Below are 19680 nucleotides of genomic sequence, written 5' to 3' on the forward strand. Positions count from 1 at the left end.
TCTGTCTCCTTGTGGCATCTAAAGCCTGATACGCCTCATTCTGCAGATTCTGCAAAATATGGTGTGCTATGTAACACTTATTTCCAGAACAGACAGTCTGTAAAAGACAACAGGCAATCACCTGGATGTACAGCTTTATAAATCCTTTTCCTTTTCAGTGTTCTTGGGTGGTAGCTTGCATGCAATTCCTCACCACTCTGTACTGGTCTCTCTTGGGTTAGGCAGCCTAATGACAATAATTATTTCCTATCATATTAATGATCCATTTTGAAGCTAATCTTTCCAAGGGCTCCTACTTCCCAAAACTAAAATTTTAATGTTTATTATGCCTGTTACAAAGATCTACTTTATTTCCATGCTTTGGCTTGCAGAATCTCAGATCCTTCAAGTAACACTGTGAAAGAGTAAGATTTAAGTGAAAACAAAGGGTCTGATGTGGTTTGTAGACTCTTGGGAATAAAAAGAGCATAAAGAAGAAAATTATGTGTGCCCTTCGTCTTACAGTGGATGCTCCTCTGTGTTGATACAGTGTCTACTTTCACATCAGTGCAGCACTAAGCAGAATGTAGATGTTTCTGGAGACAAATGATAGTCAGAAAATTACTAAAATCTTGGTCAAGATTTATTTAAAATGCTAGACCACAATTACCCTACCACATGGGGACCGAGTTCATCACACTGTCACCAGACTCAGAGGGCTGAATTTCGACTTTCTTGTAAACAGGAACAAAAGGCTGATTTGTGGAAGGACAAGGAAAATAAACATTTGTGCAGTCCTTAAAGACATTTCACAGAGTTGATACAGCTACAAAACCAAAATACTGCAACTTCTGCAGCTTCAGAGGCTCTAACATATATACCATATGTTGGCAGGGCGTGACACAGATATCTTCAAATAACTTTGCATTAAGCTTTTTCTGTAAGAAAACCTTGGTTTTCTTAGTAATTTTTTTAAAGTAATTTCTGTGAGCTGTTTTACCTTGTTCTGTACTTACTCAGCACTAAAACCACCCCAGTTCCTCATGCTGTCACCTGTGATGCCTGCTCAGAACAGCTGCCTGGCAGTGCCCTCCCTGCCTTTTATCATGGGCCTGTCCTCTTTCCTCTCCAGCACCTGTGACAGAGACAAAAGCTGTTCAATAGCAAGATGAGGTGATTTTCTTGCAGAGCTCTCAGGATAAGCACAAGCAACAAGTCTTCTCCAGAATAAATTCTTGAGAAGCAACGTGCATAATCAAAACATCTTCTCTACAAGCAAGAGATGTAAGTGCATAAAAGAAAGGTTGCTATATGAAATCCATCTATTTAAAATACTGTTTATTTGTGATTTAACATTAATTAGCATTACATCTATGAGCAATTTCAGATAACATTTATATATTTTCCACAGGACACAAGAGTTGGCTGGCTCATTCTTTATGCCAAAGCAAGTAAATAGAGGCATTAGCAAAAGGTGCAAATAGTTCACGGTTGCATTTTAAAAAATATTTATGCACATTGCATTCATTTAGATATATTTTTAAAAAAGTTATGAAAAGCGTAGTTCACAGGTTACTGTTTCTACATATGTTGTAATACAACACAAATAATGTAGAACATAAAAAACAAAGTAAGCAACTGAAAGTTTCCACTATGATTAAAAACACTGATTCCAGTATTTAGTGACAGCTAGAAAATTGTTTCCAGGATCCATTCCAACATTGCATTATCACACTTACACGGTCAAAGCTAACCAGCCCCTGAACATGCTATAATCAACATTTTTGCATGCCAAACCACTCTCCAGCCATATTTAACAATTATATATTGTATAATATTTCAACCGGTAATTTGGGAATCACATGGATCTTAAAAGATGTACTTCCTATTGTGATGACTGATTTACAGACATTTGACACAGTGAAGAAACCCCTATGTTAATTTCTATGTTTAGTTTGTATTTACAATACAGTAAAAGTACTAAAATGACAACACAAGTAAAAATGAGTAAGTGGCAGTACCACCCTTACCCATGGCACTAGGCTCTGATTTGCTCTGGGTTCATCCAAAGGACAACACAGATTCACGAGACCCTTTTACAATTTGAATGAAACTGAAGAAAAAACCCAAAGTGTTGCACTCTGCATGAATCCATACAAATTATTTAAAACATCTAATATGGAAATGTCACTCTGCTGATTTAATAAAAATATCCTGCAATCCATATCATATATTTAAAAAAAATAATCACCGAACTTTTACTTTCTTTGTCTCCTCCTATTTCCCTACTATTTCACTTTCCCTTTTAACATTTTTGTTTCCTTCATTTGGTTATGTTAAGAGATTATTTTTCTTCATTCATTAGCAATACCATGAAAGAGAAAAAGAACAACCCACAAATAATTTTTAAACATGAATCCAGTTCAATTTTATATGCTTTTATCCTTTGATTTTGAACTCCCTGGATTCCTGAACTATATTAAGTATACTCTAAACCAAGCATTCTTAAATACACTCTAACTATTAAATGCTTGGTTCACATGCTTATAATACCTTTATACTGAATGGTATACAAACATTTGAACATATAAAATCTTCTTTTTGTTTTGCCAGTTAAACTAAATTATCAATGTTAAGTGTATAAAATCCCCCTTCTTGAAAAATAAGGGTTTCCCCCACCCCAACTGATAGAATAAAAAAGAAGTCTTCAAAAATTATATTTCACTAAAATGAAATATTTGGCAAAAAAGTTATTGAATAATGGAATTCTTTAGACATTTTGTATAATTCCAAATAAACTTTCTCTTACACAGTTTTTCCCCTAGTATTATGTGCCAGTGTATAATATTTTTATATGAGCTAATCTTAAAAAAGATGTAAAGGTGTGCTGTTAATACGTACCCAGTCAAACAGGGGTACAGAAACATAAAATATATGGTCAAAAACCACAATACAAAAATGTATGATCTTGTTTCCAAATGAGACAGCAGTTTTAAAAAGTCATATGATCACTCAACAGTAACTTTAATAAAGACTTTAACTGTACTGAAAATTTTCAGGTCTGCAAAATACTCCAAGCAGAACTTGCTGCTGCATACTGTGATGGTATTTGACCTTGCTATGATGGTAATTGAGCACCTGCCAGTGTAGTTCTACATGAAACTAATCAATGTTTCCAACCCTCATAGCAATTTTGGACACAGCTAAGTGAGAGATGAATTAATTTGCAATTAACATGAAAGGTTTTTTTTTGTTTGTTTGCCTCTTTGTTTGGTTTCTTTAAAGCAAAACCTCTTCCAGTTTCTACTTGTTTAGTTTAAAAGTCCAGTTACTGCACACCCCTAACACTACGTCGTTAATGGTCAACTTAAACGTTTAAAATGTGCAATGTCTCCTCACAACAGAACTGCACTTACGCTTCTACCTTCTCCTTCTTTTTACTCTTTTTCAGGAAGGATGGGGTGCGGAATTTCTTCTTTTTCTTTGAAGGGGATTTGGAAGGTGACCCTTCAGGGGACAGGGCCTCTTCTATCTTTTCAGAGCCTTTAATGGTAATCTCTACGCTCTCCACAGTACTCATGGTTAACTGACTGACCCTCCTGGTGAGATCTTCTTCTGCGTCATGTGCATCCTCCTTCCCGTTCACCACCACAACTGGCATCTCCACAGATATTAGGTTGGCATTCTGGGTGTAGAAATCCTCATGATTTTCTGAAAGAGCAAGTGATTTTGCAATTATTTATGTACACTTTCATGCAAAAAACCCAGTATTGAGACAAAGCCTGCGTGTCTGGACTGTGATCCAAAGAATGAAACCCAAAGTGTTTAGGTGTGTTTTTTTCCCATTTATCCACAATCTTAGTTGCTGTAAGCAGACAACACAGTCAAAATGTCATTAAGGGAAAATGGGCTGAAAAATCTGACCTTATCTCTGCCAGGTGCATGCACAGCTCAGGCTCTATAGAGTATGTACAAATATAGTCTACACAGCATACACAGCCTCAAGCACAGTCAGAATTATATTTTACTGCAAGAGACTGATTTATGAAAACACAGCCATTCCATACAGAAGGCATTGGAGAACTTGCCTTTTAAAATGCCTACTTAGACTTCTGGAAAAGTCTGAGGCAAAAGAACTATTTTTAACATTTTCAGTAAAATGAAGTATGATATTTATTTGCTCCACCTGGCTGATATCTAAGTTTCAGCATGCCCTGAGTTGTTTTCTGTTTGTGAGAATTATGTACTAGAAAAAATTGAGAAAAATGGTTTTCTGGACAGAGTACCACCCAAACTTTGCAAAAAGGGGGCTCCTTTTGACTCAGTTGACTTCATGCAAGTGTGAAAGTGCAGCAGAAGAATTGAGGACTTGGGTTATTGGAGCACTTGGCACCGTACAGAAATTGCATGGAATACCTTCTAATCTTTCTGGGACATTTTGCGGGGATTGAGTTTGTGACTGAATTTGTGACACAGATGAACCGTCATCTGAGAATAATTCCTGTTCAGCATCTGCAGGACAAGATGTAAGTTAGTAGCCAAGCAAAAGTGAAAATCAAGCAAGAGTGTCAGTGCTGGTGCTACAAGATTTACAGATCTGCTACAGCTTTGTGCTGCTCATGCTGACAACAGCATGAAGTTACAATACACAGTTGAAACTCTAAAGAATTATGGATTTATCTGCTAAAAATTGGTATATATTAGTTCTTTATTAGAAAGCATCAAAAAAGGTGGCAGGGTTGCATTCCAAGTAGCATGCCCCACAGTTTTATCTCATCACAGTGTGCTGGTACAGTAAGCCATTGCACTATGTCCTGAGTGTGACATACAGCAAAGTTGTCTTATATAGCAAAGTTGTTTTATTACACAGTATTAGCAAAGAAGAATTCACACCAAGTGTTACTGTTAAAAATTAAAATTAACCCTGAATTAGTAATTGTCTATGGAATAGTAGTATTGGAAGAAGATGTGAAAAATGAAAGTAAATGAGATTTGCACATTGAGAGAACAGAAGTAAAATTAGAGAAGCCAGAGCCAAACATCTCAGTGAACTTTTGCTCAGTTGGGCACAGATCTGAGCTACTTGATCTAACTTTAGTGTCAGCTCTGAGGAGGAATTGGATTAAGATGACCTTTGTGCACTCTTCCGCTTTATGTTATTCTACAATTTTGACACAAAAATTCATCACGGTTATTTGTGTTTTTGTCAACCCCATTTCTCTGCAAACCCTTCATTGCTTTAATTTCAGCACTAACTAAAGTAAAAGAACAAACCACATTTAACAAAAGAATTCTAACATCTCAAGGAATGATTAGTTCTAAGCTTGTTGCCAGCAGTATACACTAATAATTAACATGTACGCAATTTTTACGGTTGATATTTTCAAGCTTATTATTAAAATGTAAACCCCAGCAATTCAAACCACACCGCTGACCTTCCAACCCCTGCTGCCTGCGCTCAATGGTTTTCTTGTACTCTTCCAGTTCCTTTTCAGTGAGGTGGCTGAATGGGTTGGGTGGTGCCGGTGGTGCGTGCTCATCATCAAACTGCATTGGCTGGCAAAGAGAAAGCCACAGAATTTAACAGTTAAAAAATAAGAAGCAACAAGCAAAATGTGCAGGCCTTTTTTTCTTTTTTTTTTTGTCAAAGTTTGGTGACAAAATTTTGGCCAGGAATACAGAATTAAAACACAGATGTACTAACTGTTGGATAGCTGGAAACTCTTAGAAGTACAGCACTCCAATTCCAATTCACCACAATATGTTGGATAACCTTATTAAGGATAACTGCAGTGTTTGGAAGTATATTCTATTCAAGAAAAGATTAATATGGGCAGGTTAGAAATTGGAAACCCTCTCTCCCAATAAGAAGCCTGTTTCTAATGAAAGCTGTCTTCCACATGGTCAGATCCCACCTTTTAAACTCAGCTATTTCTGGGACTCCATTGTTATCTTAAGCATCACTTCCACAGACTAATGAAGGCTATTTTTGGCCCCATGCATTCTGAAGTTCCTCCTCTCTCACTTAAATGATCTTAGACAAAGATCCTACTTCATTAATATAAATGGTGGCAAACTTGACATACACATCTCAACTTGAAACTAACCTTTTAAACCTTTAAACTGAAACATTAATAAGATGTATCATACCTCTAAAACTGGCATAAAAATAATCAGTTCTAAGAAAACATTTAGAATGAAAATGGCCCAAAATGACATTTGAAAGTCAGGCAGCCAAATTAACCTGAACAGTTGTAAATTAGTTAATTATGTTGTACTCACTGAACTTGGCTTTTTATCCACAACAATCCCTGCGAGCAGCTGAGACTGAGGTCCTGCTGTCTTTAGGTCATATCGGTTTTGTTCCCTTATCTATAGAGAGAAAATAAACCAGGTTAGAAAGAGATATTTCTCTTTAACAAATCCTATGCCCATCAGCTTTGCAAACTCACTAACACAGGCAGCAGCGAATGGCTGGAGAATCAAGCTGTGTGCTACTGCACCTAAAAATTAAGAACTCTTCTTCCACCTCTGAATACACAGCATATGTTGTTTGGCTCTTTCAGTACTCACAAATATTTACCCCAGTCCCAGCTCTTGCAATTCATTTAAGCCAACACCAAACACTTTGAAATAAGCTCCAAGGAATGGCCCCTGAACCTGTCCTCTCCACCTCATAAAGGACACATGGTTCAGCTATTGGAGAAAACTTTGTGGTGACAAGGGTTGGCAAAGTTTTCCTTCTGTGAATAGTTAATTGTTTTCCCTAAACAGCACTAGCTTCTAATTGTCAGAGCTTAAGAAATCGACAGATCAGATATAAATACCAATACAAATCATATAAAAAATCCTACAGGACAGAATTAGGAATAAACGCTTGATGAGCCAGTGACATGCATGAATTTAAAAACCATTGTCTGGGACATGTACTATTAATCTCTGGATGATTAGAGGGTGCCTTTCCAGTTCTAAGGAAGGGAGTTGTTCCTTCTAAATCCACTTCACTCCCCAAGTACACTGATATAGCGCTTTCCAAGAATGAAAAAAATATGCAATCAAATGAAAAGTGTCCTGAATATCTCTTAATATAGTTATCCTGAGGGTGGAGTATTTGGTCAGTCTGATAATCAGTGTCTTTCATGCTGGAAGGGAAAAGCAGAGAGATATTTCTGTTTACAGTGAGGTCCAACAATGATCTCTCATTTTCTCTTTTTTACTGCCATTAGAAATTCCAGCTTAACAAGCACTAGGAAAATTAAAATGGAACAGAGCAAGATTAGAGTCTGAGACTGAATCATGATGCAGATGACACACAGCAATTCTGTTGGTGTTGACACCTAATTATCTACTAAATAAAATACTAAATAACAGGGACTACCATTCCCAATCTATAATTTCCATAGTTAACATTCATCCTTCATCAGATTATTGCACTCAAAATTTAAATATATAAATATTGCATACATATCTACAGATTTTATGTATATCACACATTTAAATATGTTTTTGGTGCCAAAAATCACATACAGTGTAAGAACCTTCTTAATAAAATCAAAACATTTGAAAATGTTATTTTACTGCTCTGCTGATTCATTACTTGAACATATAATTGTATTTGGAAATGTTACATTTTTCACTTCATTACACTTCTTTTTACCTTATTTCTCTTTTCCAACACTTCACTTGGGTTTGTGTTTAGAGGAACAAATTGGTTTGGATCCTCAATTTTGATTGGCGTTCCTCCACTAGTCTTGGAGGAGTCATCAGCTTTCATCCACTTCAAGAGGGGGGTAAAAAAAAAAGATAGAAGCTAAAATACCCAGTATGAGGGAAAGGAATAATTCTCTGTGTTATTTTACTGTTAAAAAAGAGACATCAAGAAAGAACTTTCTGATTTTATGTTCAATTCCACACGACACTTAAAAAATCATCCCAACTCCTTTACAGGTTTGTGTGTTTGCTCAAGAGGATTTAAGTTGCCTTGAACATGACTACTTTTTGTAAATACTGACATACATTCCTGAAAAATGCAGTGTTACCTGTGCACTAATGATGCTGTATTTAAAAAGAACCGCTTCTAGTAACTGGTATGTCAATCAACAGCCCTTGTTCATACAACCAACCTCCCCACCTCTGCTGACTACACATTGACTACACATTCTCAAGCAGGGTTCTGAGGGTGTTTTTCCCAAATTCAAGCTTAGAAACCTGCCAGCCTGCCAGCAGGAGGAGCTGGTGCTTTTACAGTTGTACTGGGAGTAGCTGAAGAGCAATAACACGCTCTGTAGTCCCAGGAGGGCCACCTCCCTGCAGACTGGAAACTAAGTGTAAGCATCTTGCTGAGCTGCAGGAGGGGGAAAATCTTTATCATCATTAAAAGCCTGTAGCACGAACAGACCTTTCGAAAGCTGTTTTCAGTAGGCTCACAAATAGAAAAGGGGCAGCAAGAGATGAATTAGAGCTCGTGTCTCCCTCATGTAAAAAAAGAACAACCCACGGGTGACTTAAAACCTTACTATATTTGGTGGATAACCAAATATAGTACAAGATAGCACAAGAAGAAGTGGTAGAAAAACTGTTTTCTACTTCAGGAATAAGAAGAGATGGTTAGAACTGTGAAATCATTGTTAAATTTTATCATAAAGTGTTAGTTACTCTTACAGTTAACCCCTCTCTTCTCAAAGAGAGGAGGACCATAGTACTGATGCCATTAAGGCTCTGAAATGCCTATTTTAATTTGCTCAATAAACTTATTTGCTAATCCTACTCAAGATTTACTCATATAAACTGTGAATAACTTACTTTCAACTAGGGCAAAACCGAAGTGACTGTCCAACCTATCAACCTACCGTGATCTTAGTCCTGGGACTGGTTTCCCCATTCCAGGACTCCTCAGGCACATTAACTTTCAAGTATGTGTTTGGAGAGTTCAGCCATCTTGTCTTCTCTCTCTGTTGCCTCTGTGCAAGGAATTTCAGGGGGGAAAGTGGGACTGTATCATCTTCAAAGGAAAAGGCAGTCACAGTGGCTGGGATCTCAACATCACTCTTATGTCTGGGTTTTTCCCTGACTAATGGTTGCCTATAGGCATAACCAGTTCTGTATCCCTGTGGAGGAGGAAAATAAGAAAATAATGTTAAAAAAAATTTAAATAAAAATTTTTACTATTAAGTTACTATACATTTGTAAGATGATGGGACAAAATTGGAGCTCAAAGCATTATAAATTCTTATTAAGACAGAATACTGCTGTCAGAAACAGTATCACTAAAAAATTATTTTCTTTACAGAAGCTAATCCTACACTCAAAACCTTACAGGATCACATAGATACCATCAGAAACATGCTCTCACCAGGTTGTCCAGCATTCTCATGAGTGCTTCAAATTCTTGCTCCCCAACTTTCCATTTTTGTTGTGAAGCCATATTAACTCCACCTCCTCCCATTGCTGCCACAGCATGTGTGGAAGGCTTGAACTTCTGGAGATCCAGTAGTAGGAGATTGTCTATCCCACCTGCTCCAGCTAATGCATGAACCTAGAGACATCAGGAAGAGTATTTCATTTGTGAAAAAGCTCTCGTATTCTCTGTTTTTCTGAATTTGCACCAGGAGGTTGCGTAAATACATGCTGCGGTTACTTCTCGGGCTAGTTTTCTACTGTCCAAAAATGTATTAAAATATATAGCAAGAGACTGCTAAAACATTATATCATCTACAGTACATCTAATGATTGCATTTCAAAAAAAAACAGATTCAAACACTTGCTTTAAGAGTACCTTAAAAACATCTTTCTGCATCACAAGATTAAAAATCTTTCATTATTCTAGCTGTTTCAAAATGAAAGTGTGTCTGAACTCAAAATGAATGGTAGGGCAAGGAAGGAAAGGAGTGGGAGCCCACCATTTGCACATGCAAATGCCTCTTTGGGAGGACAGGACCACTGGAGAACAAGAACAAAGTGATGAAGTTTCTGGGGATGGGCTTAAAGCTTATGAAAAGTGAGAACACTTTCAGTGATCTCCATGGGTTATAGGTAACATCTGGATACCTAACCAGGTGGCTAAAGTAAGAATGAAAACAACTGAATTTGTGATTCAAGTTACTTTTAAATATGCCATCCATTACCATTGCTCTAAAGACCTTCTTTTAATTTGGTTTCACAGATCTGTGATCACAGAAAGAAGCTTCTTTTTTTTGTCACAATATTCAGTAAAGGAGCTGGCTCTCAAGAGATCTTCAGTCACACTTCCCCATGCAGTGAGTACCAGCAAATCTATTATCTGACAGATTCCCTGCATGAGGCTCACTCTGCACAGCATGGAACAAAACCTTCTGTACCCTTCAGAGTGTGACACCACTGAGACTGTGTCAGTGTTCCTAGAATGAGTATTTGTGCCATTCCCTTGGTGATTCCCTGATTATTCCAGGCTCTCTTTGACCAAGTATACAGGACTACTGGATTCTACAACTCCAAAACTGTGTAATGTAAGAGATCTTCCCTTCTGGGATATAATCTGTAACTCTATAGTGTGTTTGAAATTAAACACAGATAAATTCTCTCTCACCTGCGTTTCACAGGCCAGTTGCACATTGAAAATATAGTGGAATGCTTCTTCCAGTGTCTCTCCTAGTGCTACCACACCATGGTTTCTCAAGACTAACACCTAGTAAATGAAGACACTAATGTTAAATGGTAGAAACTGGAACAGGACATGAAAATTGTTTATGAAGAGCATAAATGAGGTTGAATACCTTGCAACTGGGTCCAAGAACTTTTTGAAGCTGAATTCTCTCTTCCTGTTCATCAAGAGATCCCTGGTAGTTGTAATAAGCAACATCTCCCAGAATCAGAGCCTCTTGTGATATGGGCAGGATGCCACACTTCATAGAAGAAACCTGTTTTATAAAAATTAAATGCTGATAACTAGGGAAAAATGAAACTCTTAAAACTTACATCTCAACCTTATCAGGGTGTACTTTGTTAGACGAGAGACAAACTCCATAGGGAGAGCTTAGAAACAACCACCCCACCCCTCCCCAGTTTAATTTGCAATAGGGTGACAGAGCTGCTGCTGGGTAGTCTGGTAGACTGGGTAGGCTAGGGAAATATATATTGAAGGAAATTTTTGTGAATTTTATTTGTGCTTAATTCTCAGTTTATTTAATGGTTTATCCTTCTCTCTCACATTTATGACTTCAAAAAGCTAGTATAAAAGAAATTATACATTCCTTTTTACTTTGTGTGTGTATATATATATATGCATTTCTAGATAAAATAATAAGAATTCAGTTATTTCAAACCAATTCTTTCAGGTCTCCTTGCATTTTTATTATTATTATACAGACTATTTAAAGTTTATGCTAACTATAACATTTAAATACTGAGGTAAATCCAAACTAAGTGTAACTACTAATCAAACCACTTAAAAATGGAGCTGCATAATGCAAATTAAGATGATTTATGCAGCACATTATATTATCTAGGATGCTATAAATGAAGCCTATGTAAACTATTTGCTTTACAACCTCCTCAACCTCGTTACAGTAATCTCAGAGCATCAGTTTATTCTGATGCCATTCCACTGTGATGGCTCAGCCCTCTCTCTCTCTCTATTTGGTAACCTCACACTTATTTATCTGTGCAGAGTCGACATTAAAACAAAAATGAAACTGCTGTGAGGATAAATATGCCCTAAGTTCATAGGATAAAGCTGTTTTCTTTCAGTCTGTGCCAAAGGAAGACTCACAGCAGCCGTGGCAGGGGTGTGTATATGTATGACACATCTGACGTCGGGGCGGGTGGCGTAGATGGCCACATGTGGGCTGAAGCCCACACTGTCAATACTGAGAGCTGTGCTTCCCTGGTCTACTACATCTCCTAGGATGTTCACTTTAACCTGAAAAAGGCAAACAGACAAGTGATATTCAGAAAGTTTGTGACAACTTCAGTAATCTAGAAAATACCCTTCCCTTCTTATTTAGCACCAAAGTTCCCCACACACATTCAAGGCTCAGAGCACAAAAAAAAGTAGGAGAGCAGCCATGAATCTGTGTGTCAATAAACCACCCTGCTGTACCAGCCCTTGATAGCTGTTGGAAGTTCAACCATGGAAGAAGTCAGGACAAGACCCTGATACAAGATATATTCTACTTCAATCTAACTGACTTTTCCTTGTTTCTGACTTTCAAAAATGCATTTCATTAGCATTTCCTACATTTTAAATATGAAGATAATTCAGAGCCTGAGAAATTTCCAGTAAGAATATTCAATGCACAAGGAATCTTCCGTTTCATTCAACATTAAAACAGTAATTCCTGGATCAACAAAAAACTATAGCACAGTCATATGTCACGTATTTTGGTTCTGTGTTTTCTATGTAATAGTATCAATCTCATTTTGGTACCCCTTTCACCTTGAGGCAGTTTCTTTACAGATATGCACTGACATGAAGAGCATATGGCAGGCTCTACACCAAAAGATGTGTGATTTGGCAGCTATCACTGCCTAAATACCAGTTTGTAACTTCACCCAGCTCATTTGCTGGACCTGGGGAAGATTATTTGACTTTATCTCCTCACTTCTAAAGGTAAGAGGTGATTCTGATAACACTACTCCTACAGAGTCATTTCACAGGTATTGCCACTCTCTCAGGTTATAATAGGCTACTGCTACACTGATGCTACTGGTGAGCTTCATCAGACAGGAAAACAAAACTTTGCTGCTCCACACTGAAGCTGGAGACAAAGAAACAGAAAGTAAAGCTAAACCCAAGAAGAAATACTGGCAACAAAAGGGGCTACTATCTAAACAGTAAATCAGCTTTTCATCTGGTGGGTAAATATTAAAAAAACCCAAACAACAGCATAATTACAGTTCATTTAAGCAGCCACAAAAGTATTTTAGAAAACAAGATGAGCCTTGTTGGTTATTACAGCAGGTGAATCACATACCAAATTAGAAGCTGAAGCTTCAGAAAAGGACAGCCCTCTTGGAATGATTAGAATGTGGTTATGTTCTTTGCTTACTCTTACCTGCAAAGGAGACAGGAAATGGATTACTGATCTAATTTACATTAATCAGGGAGAAAAATAATTTGAATGAATAGGTGAGACTCTAAATAAGTTTTTTTGCTCTAAAATACTTACTGTGATATAGGTATTTGGCAAATGTGCCCACCCAAACAAGTCAGCCAATCTATATAAACTGGCTAACTTGCAACGAGTAAGTTTTTCTCCCTTAACAAACGAGGCGGTATCTACCCCAGGTAGGTCATTGATGGGTGTAATCATTCCATGGCCTGAAAAACAGACAAAAATAGATGATGGCCAGTTGGACAACAAAATGTATTTCCAGCTATGCCATGACCTTCCAGATGCAGTGTACTTAAATGGTTAGCAAAGCAGTACCAGTATTTATGAGATTGGATAAAGGTTTTCCTGAGCTGTCTCCTGAATCAATATCCTGCGTAGGACTGGAACTGTCCTTTAAGACATTTGTCAATAATGAAGTATTTTTACATGTTACTTTGAGGTTTTTTTGTTACAGGAGAAGATATTCCTTGTGGACTTCTGACACCAGCAAAACTAAATTGAAGAGATATCTTGGTCTTAGCACTTCAATTCAGTCCCAATGAAGAAATTAGGATTAGTGCAAGAGTTCTCAGACCCTTAGACAGAAGTATCACCTCTTAACAGAGAAATCACAAAGATCAATTTCTCTCTTTGAATTGTGACTACAAAAACATACCCTTCTCCCCTCCATGAATGCATGATACCCTTTTGACAGCCCACAACCTTTGCTTAGAGAGGAAGGTAAGAGCAAAAGAGGTAAAAGTCATTTTGGTTTTCAACAAACGGAGGGTGCACTTTGAGATCTGTCCCCATTGTCTCTGGCAAATGCAGCAGAGACGACAGTGGGACAGAGTCTCAGTAACCAACCAGAGATGTGAACACGAGGTTATTTGGGCTCTCTGTTCTCTTCCACTTGTTTTGTTAAATAAACCCTGAAGTACCATTTTGGGACCAAATCTCCAAAGATGATGAATGCTGACAGCTGCCACTGTACTTCAGGCTCGTAAGCTCCCATACGAAGTCCACCCACAGAACTTAAATTGACTTGAATGTCTCAGTGCTTCATGACTTGGAAAGAAGAACTTGGGTGTTAACTGCAAAATCCCAGTGACATCTTTACAAGTAGAGTGCAGACTAGAATCTGTTCTTAACTCTGGGAGCTGGTCATCTGAGAATTCAGTTTGCTGGGGTATTGTCCCTACCTCAGAGTTGGTTTTGGTTGGTTGTTTTTTTTTTTAGTAACAATATATATGCACAAGTAGAAAAATAAACTACATGGTAATGTATTTCACATCTCAGTTTATATTCATATTAAATTCCTAACAGTAACAGGGAACAAAATATTGTTCCCGAAGTCAGTTCAACTTTTATTTACAAATTATAGAATAACTGATTTTGATGATTCCAACCATTTTGGATATCATTATACAAGTCAAAAAAATTGAGAGAAAGAAGCCTAAAAAGGCAAGTTAAGGCCACCATCTGCACTACTTCACAGCTGAAGCAAGCTCTGACAGGATTTTTATTCAAGGAAAGAGGAGATCCCAGCATTCCTAAGCCTTGGAAACAAGTAAAAAAAAAAAAAAAAGTTTATGTGTAATTCACTTACTGAGTGAAGATGAGGAAAAACCTGTAAAAGTGCTCGCTGTAATGTATTCAGCAATCTGCTGTAATGCAAGCAGTCCAGTGGGGTTATTGCCCTTCTTCATCTGTTCTTGAATAAGGCATTCCAGATCTTCTCTAAAAGCCTGTAGAAACATTTGAGAATCATCACAGAAACCTGGCCTTGATAATCTTATTTCTATTATAGGTGGGGCTGGTAGTTTTGCCTCTTATTAATGTTACATGAAACTTCCCCATAGACTTTGTTTTTAGCTGTTTTAACTTTGCCAGACTTAATCATCTGACCCAAACTTTGTAAACTAGGTACTGGCAATTTGGAGGGCAGAAAGAAGGAGTTTGATCACAGAGGATTTACTATTTCCCAGTACATGACAAGATAAAATGTATTTTTTTATAAATTATTAAACCCATTTTTATCAGTAATTAAAGCGTTGTCCATGTTTTGGAAGAGATACTTGAAATTTGATCAGGAGGTGTTGCTTTCTCTGCTGGATTTTTTTTTTATAATGTAATCTCTCTGAAAACCCATTCAAATTTGATAAAGTTATGAACAACTGGAAAACTGGAGCTCTTCCATGCTCAAGTAATATCACAGACAGGCAAAAACTAGAAGGAATGCTATCTTCTCTCTATTTATTTCCTTCCCCAAAGGAAAAAAACCCTTCCTTCTTTTTCTGAATAAAGTGACTTCAAGCCCAAGAGATAAACTTTTGCAAAATATATCATGAAAAAGTTTTCATAGTATCAAATTTAATATATTATGCACTGTGGACAAAGCCTGTTCCTTTGGATGATAAACAGATTAGTCCCTACCTACAACACAGCACTGTCCTAGGACCACTACAGTCCTGACATTCCTAGACTACAGACTAAAGACAGACTACATTCTGTTCCTTCAAACTTATGGGTTACATTTTCTACCCCTCTCATTACTTTTTGGCAGCATCTTTCAGCTTTTCCCCAAACTCACAGTACCCAAAGCTGCACACAACACAAGCTGAGGTAGATTGTGAACATTCCTCCTGGTTCCTTCCAAAAGACATTTGGTGTCTTTACCATGCAGCTGGCTCCTATTATAACTCCACACTATTCCCTGTAAGTAATTGCTCCTTTCAGTTTGCCTTCCTTGGCAGAGCACTTGCTCTCAATTAAAGAAAGAAAACAGTTCTGTATGACAAATGTAATTTCTTCACTGAATTTTAATTCAGTCCTTCAAAACACCCACTCTGTTGGGCAAAATCCACCAATCCCTTGGGTCTGTTCACCAACAAGTTTTGATTAGTAAGAGAGAGTGCTACTGAGCCCCACAAAGACATCCTCAGGACTCTAGTTGATACAGCCTCCTCAGCTGGACAGTTGAATCTCCATGACTACTAATTACCAACTTTTCAGATAGCCGTGCTCTCCTTTGAATAATTTTGTCAGGATCATGTCCATACCTGAGACCTTCCAGATTTCCTTAAGTAAAGCCTCTAAAAATTCCCACCCACTCTGAATGGATCTGTCGCACAGATCTCTCAGTGTAGACCAGAATATTCACGTGGCATCCCCCAAACAGCTGAACAACCTCTCACCAGCCTGAAGATGCAAAGGCAGAGTCAGATTTTTCTCTTTTGTGGCTGCTGTTGGTAAGGTCTATGTAGCAGGAGAAAGGAGCAGATGAGGAAAAGGAAAGAAAAAACATGGAACTGAGAGAGGAATGAAACCTTCTTTTACCTCAGGAACTTCTTTTCCTAGGGGAAAAGTAGTGGAGGTCAGGGAGCAATGGCCATAAACTGAAACAAACATACAAAGTTCCAGCCCAACATGAGGGAGGACTTTAGATCAAGGGTAGCAGAGCACTGGACCAGGCTGCTCAGTTCTCTGCATTATATTAAATTATTCCTCCTTCAATTCAACAAGAACTATAGAAAAGATCTGCAAAAACATTAATAGTAAAATCTCATTAGTCATACTCAGATTTCTGGAGGTTTTTTTAAACCTGTACAAGTAATGTTACTTCTATAGCAGCAAAAATGTAATATAATATATTTTGGGAAATTTCTGACAGAAAGATTTTTAGTTTATTGTATATTATATTTTTAATTCTTCTGCTTTTTGGTCATGTTATTTTCATTCATTCTTCTGAGCCTAATTTTGCACCTTAATGCTAACAGCAGTATGATACACATTTTCTCAGACTATTAGAAATAAGTGTTTAGTGTTGTATCAACAGCTTTGTTAAACCAAACAAGCAGCTTCCCCTAAAAATAGTTTTAGAAATAAGAGAAGATAGGTAAGAGCCAGGAAAGTGGCAAGTATGGAGGTTAGGGATGAGCTATAAAGCAGGTGAGAATATTGATGAAGTGCATAAAATCAAGTAGGCAATTTATCCACATGCCAGTGTATAATGATATTTTCTAGCAGCCTTCAGCCTGTCACATGGATATCTATGAATATTTCAATATATTTCATTCACTGCTACAGACCTTTGAAACTTGGAACTGTATATCCTTAGGTAACCATCTCCCACGTGCTAACACAACCTTCTTCCATTTCTGGTAATCCCAGTGGGCTTCTATGAAGGGCACCACCTTCTTGTGCTCCACAATTTAACTTTAATAACAGCTATTAAAGGAATGTTATTTGCTGGGTATTTATTTCACTGCACAAGACTGATTTCTGTAAAACTACTAGATTACAGGGTTCTGATTCTGGGATCTGACCAGAGCAGCAGGAACCTGCTGAAACCTAACAAGAGCCTGGAGATGAAGTGGTTTGGTTTTGCTTTAATTCATGAGATTGTGATATATTTATATATGTGGGGCATTACACTTCCCACAGCGATCAAGCAAAAGTCATACTAGTCACTCTGGAGAGAGATGCTTTCAATGAGATGACAAATGTGCTGCTCTGGCACAAAGCAGGTATTTTTCAAGTGGAAAGGTCACTGGTAACTTCAGATGTAGTATTTGACAAGAAAATGCTGACAAAGGAAAAACTGTGCTGTCAGATGAATGAAAAATTATGTTATTCAGCTGTATGCTCAGAATTGCTCAATCAAGAGAAAGTTTCAGCCCTGGGATCGTAGTAAGCTCGCTGGGTATACGTGTATTGTTTTGTTTGTTTGAAACCACAACTTTAGACATGAGACACTAAGAGCAGTGACTTTTTACAGGGGGGTACAAGTCCCAAAGTGAGCAGCACAGCACCTCACAGCTGCCCATGATCCTGCCAACCCAGCTGGACTCCGACACCTGCAGGTGCCTCCACGCAGCAAGGATGTAGCCTGGATAACCCATCCCTCTACAGCTGGGAATCATTTCCTGTTTGCACAAACATCCTTCTGCCTTAAGGGACCCCTCACCTGCCAGCCAAGCATTGTGTCCCCCCTTGTTTGTGCTGAAACAGCACTTCAAGCATCATACTGAAGGTCTGCATAGGAAATATCCCATGGTATGAAAATTGGGCCCATGACAGCTACTGGAAAGAAGGTATAGTGACATTTCAGACAAGATGTACAACTGTGAGGATGCTGAGTAGGGCTTTTATTTTAGACATCCAAGTAGCCTGACCTTGGTAGAATGCAGGCTGCTGCTCTGCTTCCACCTCACCCACCTTCTGAGTGCCACTCCACCACTTTGCTCTGAGACACGAATTTCCCCACAACTCACCAATAAAAATTAACAGGGCAGCTCAGCCTGTTCCTAAATCTGTTTCCAGAATTCCACTCTTTCCAAAACTGTAGTCAGCCTTTTTACACCAGCTTAGACAGCCTTACATGGTACTGCACAGCCTGCAGAACATGCACAGCTTTTCTTGATGGAGTCATTAGTAGAATGATGAGGTCAAAGTCTTTCTAATATAATAAAATTACTTAACCAGAACTATTTGCAATCATCTTCCAAATACACATCATAGACTCAGGCAGTTTAGATGGAAAAATCTTTCAACTTAGATCTGCAATTGTTCTCTGAAACTCAAGAGTGAAGTTAACAAGCTCAGTTCTGACTCTTTTACGTCCATTTTCTTTCAGAAGTACAGTCTAAGTGTGAGCTGACAGTGTAAATTTGGGCTTTTAAGAATCAAAGCAACATTTGCATGCACCAGTTGACAACTAGTATTTTTCAGTCAACATATGCAGGAAGAACTAGAATAATAAACCTGCTAGAATAACCTATTTTACATGGATACACACATATATAGTGCAGAATAATGATGTTTCAAAAAAAACTTGGTATTAATCTCTTCATTTTACTAGGCAGCTCTCTAAAGATGTTAAGAAGTACATGGGCTTATAAGCATTTGGACTATCTATGTTGTTTCTTTTTTGTTGACCACTGATTTCTACATGTATCCAACTCAAAAGAAGTAGAAATAAAGTAATAAGCAAATAATAATGGTATACAAGTCATCTAAAAATACTCCCTACCACTGCAAACCTTTAAGAGGAGAAATCACATTCTCACATTAGGACTAAATACAGTAATGATCAGTTTCATGTGTTTCTGCAGTTAAGTAGCTAAAAAAGATATGAGGCCCCTACCTTTCATAGCAGCACTGCTGTTAGACTAAAAGCTTCCAAATAATATAAGAAACCCATTCAACCATTTTCACTTTTGCCCATTTTGATCATAACTTCTACTATCTTAAATCCATTTTTAAAAAGGGCATAATTCAACTAATCTAAGCATGCCCAGACAGAGTCTCTAAGCCAAATCTCCACCACTGAAGAAAAGCTTCAAAACTTAACTGGTATTTTGTCCTCGAGAGCGAAGAGACGTTAATTTTGGTTCCTGTGCTGTAAACACAGCTGCCCGGGAGAGGAAGACCTTCACTGAAACAGCCGACACGGCTCCTAACAGGCTCTTTCAAGACTGAAGTTTAGATACAAACAGCCGGTGCCCTCAGTGGAAAAGGGTGGAGTTGGCCACAAAAAAACCGCCAGTGAGTGAAGGCTGGCGGGGAGAAGATAAGAGTCACAAAAAGTGTTTGTCAATGCTGTGAAAGAGAACAAGGGGGATGGGGC

The 19680-nt window shown here is 37.8% G+C and overlaps 1 protein-coding gene across 22 annotated transcripts in view; it reads right to left on the reverse strand.

Moving 5' to 3' along the window:
* Window positions 1-609: 609 nt before the first annotated feature.
* Window positions 610-19680, reverse strand: part of ADD3 (adducin 3) — a 93359-nt gene continuing 74288 nt past the window's right edge. For 9 of the 22 annotated variants that reach the window (XM_086900364.1, XM_086900365.1, XM_086900369.1 and 6 more), the window contains 12 exons: window positions 14659-14797; window positions 13125-13276; window positions 12930-13010; window positions 11726-11875; window positions 10731-10874; window positions 10544-10642; window positions 9332-9514; window positions 8829-9086; window positions 7637-7756; window positions 6262-6351; window positions 5415-5535; window positions 1301-3690 (listed from right to left, as the gene is read on the reverse strand). In XM_086900364.1, the coding sequence (XP_086756490.1) occupies window positions 3392-3690; window positions 5415-5535; window positions 6262-6351; window positions 7637-7756; window positions 8829-9086; window positions 9332-9514; window positions 10544-10642; window positions 10731-10874; window positions 11726-11875; window positions 12930-13010; window positions 13125-13276; window positions 14659-14797 (1836 nt within the window). In that variant the 3' untranslated portion in view covers window positions 1301-3391. Of the gene's footprint in view, window positions 1115-1300; window positions 3691-4395; window positions 4492-5414; window positions 5536-6261; window positions 6352-7636; window positions 7757-8828; window positions 9087-9331; window positions 9515-10543; window positions 10643-10730; window positions 10875-11725; window positions 11876-12929; window positions 13011-13124; window positions 13277-14658; window positions 14798-19680 lie in introns of those variants that run through there. The other 13 variants (XM_086900357.1, XM_086900358.1, XM_086900359.1 and 10 more) reach the window with 2 other exon arrangements.

The sequence above is a fragment of the Cyanistes caeruleus genome, chromosome 8 (assembly GCF_971803275.1).
Source record: "Cyanistes caeruleus chromosome 8, bCyaCae1.hap1.1, whole genome shotgun sequence".
NCBI classification, from domain to species: domain Eukaryota; kingdom Metazoa; phylum Chordata; class Aves; order Passeriformes; family Paridae; genus Cyanistes; species Cyanistes caeruleus.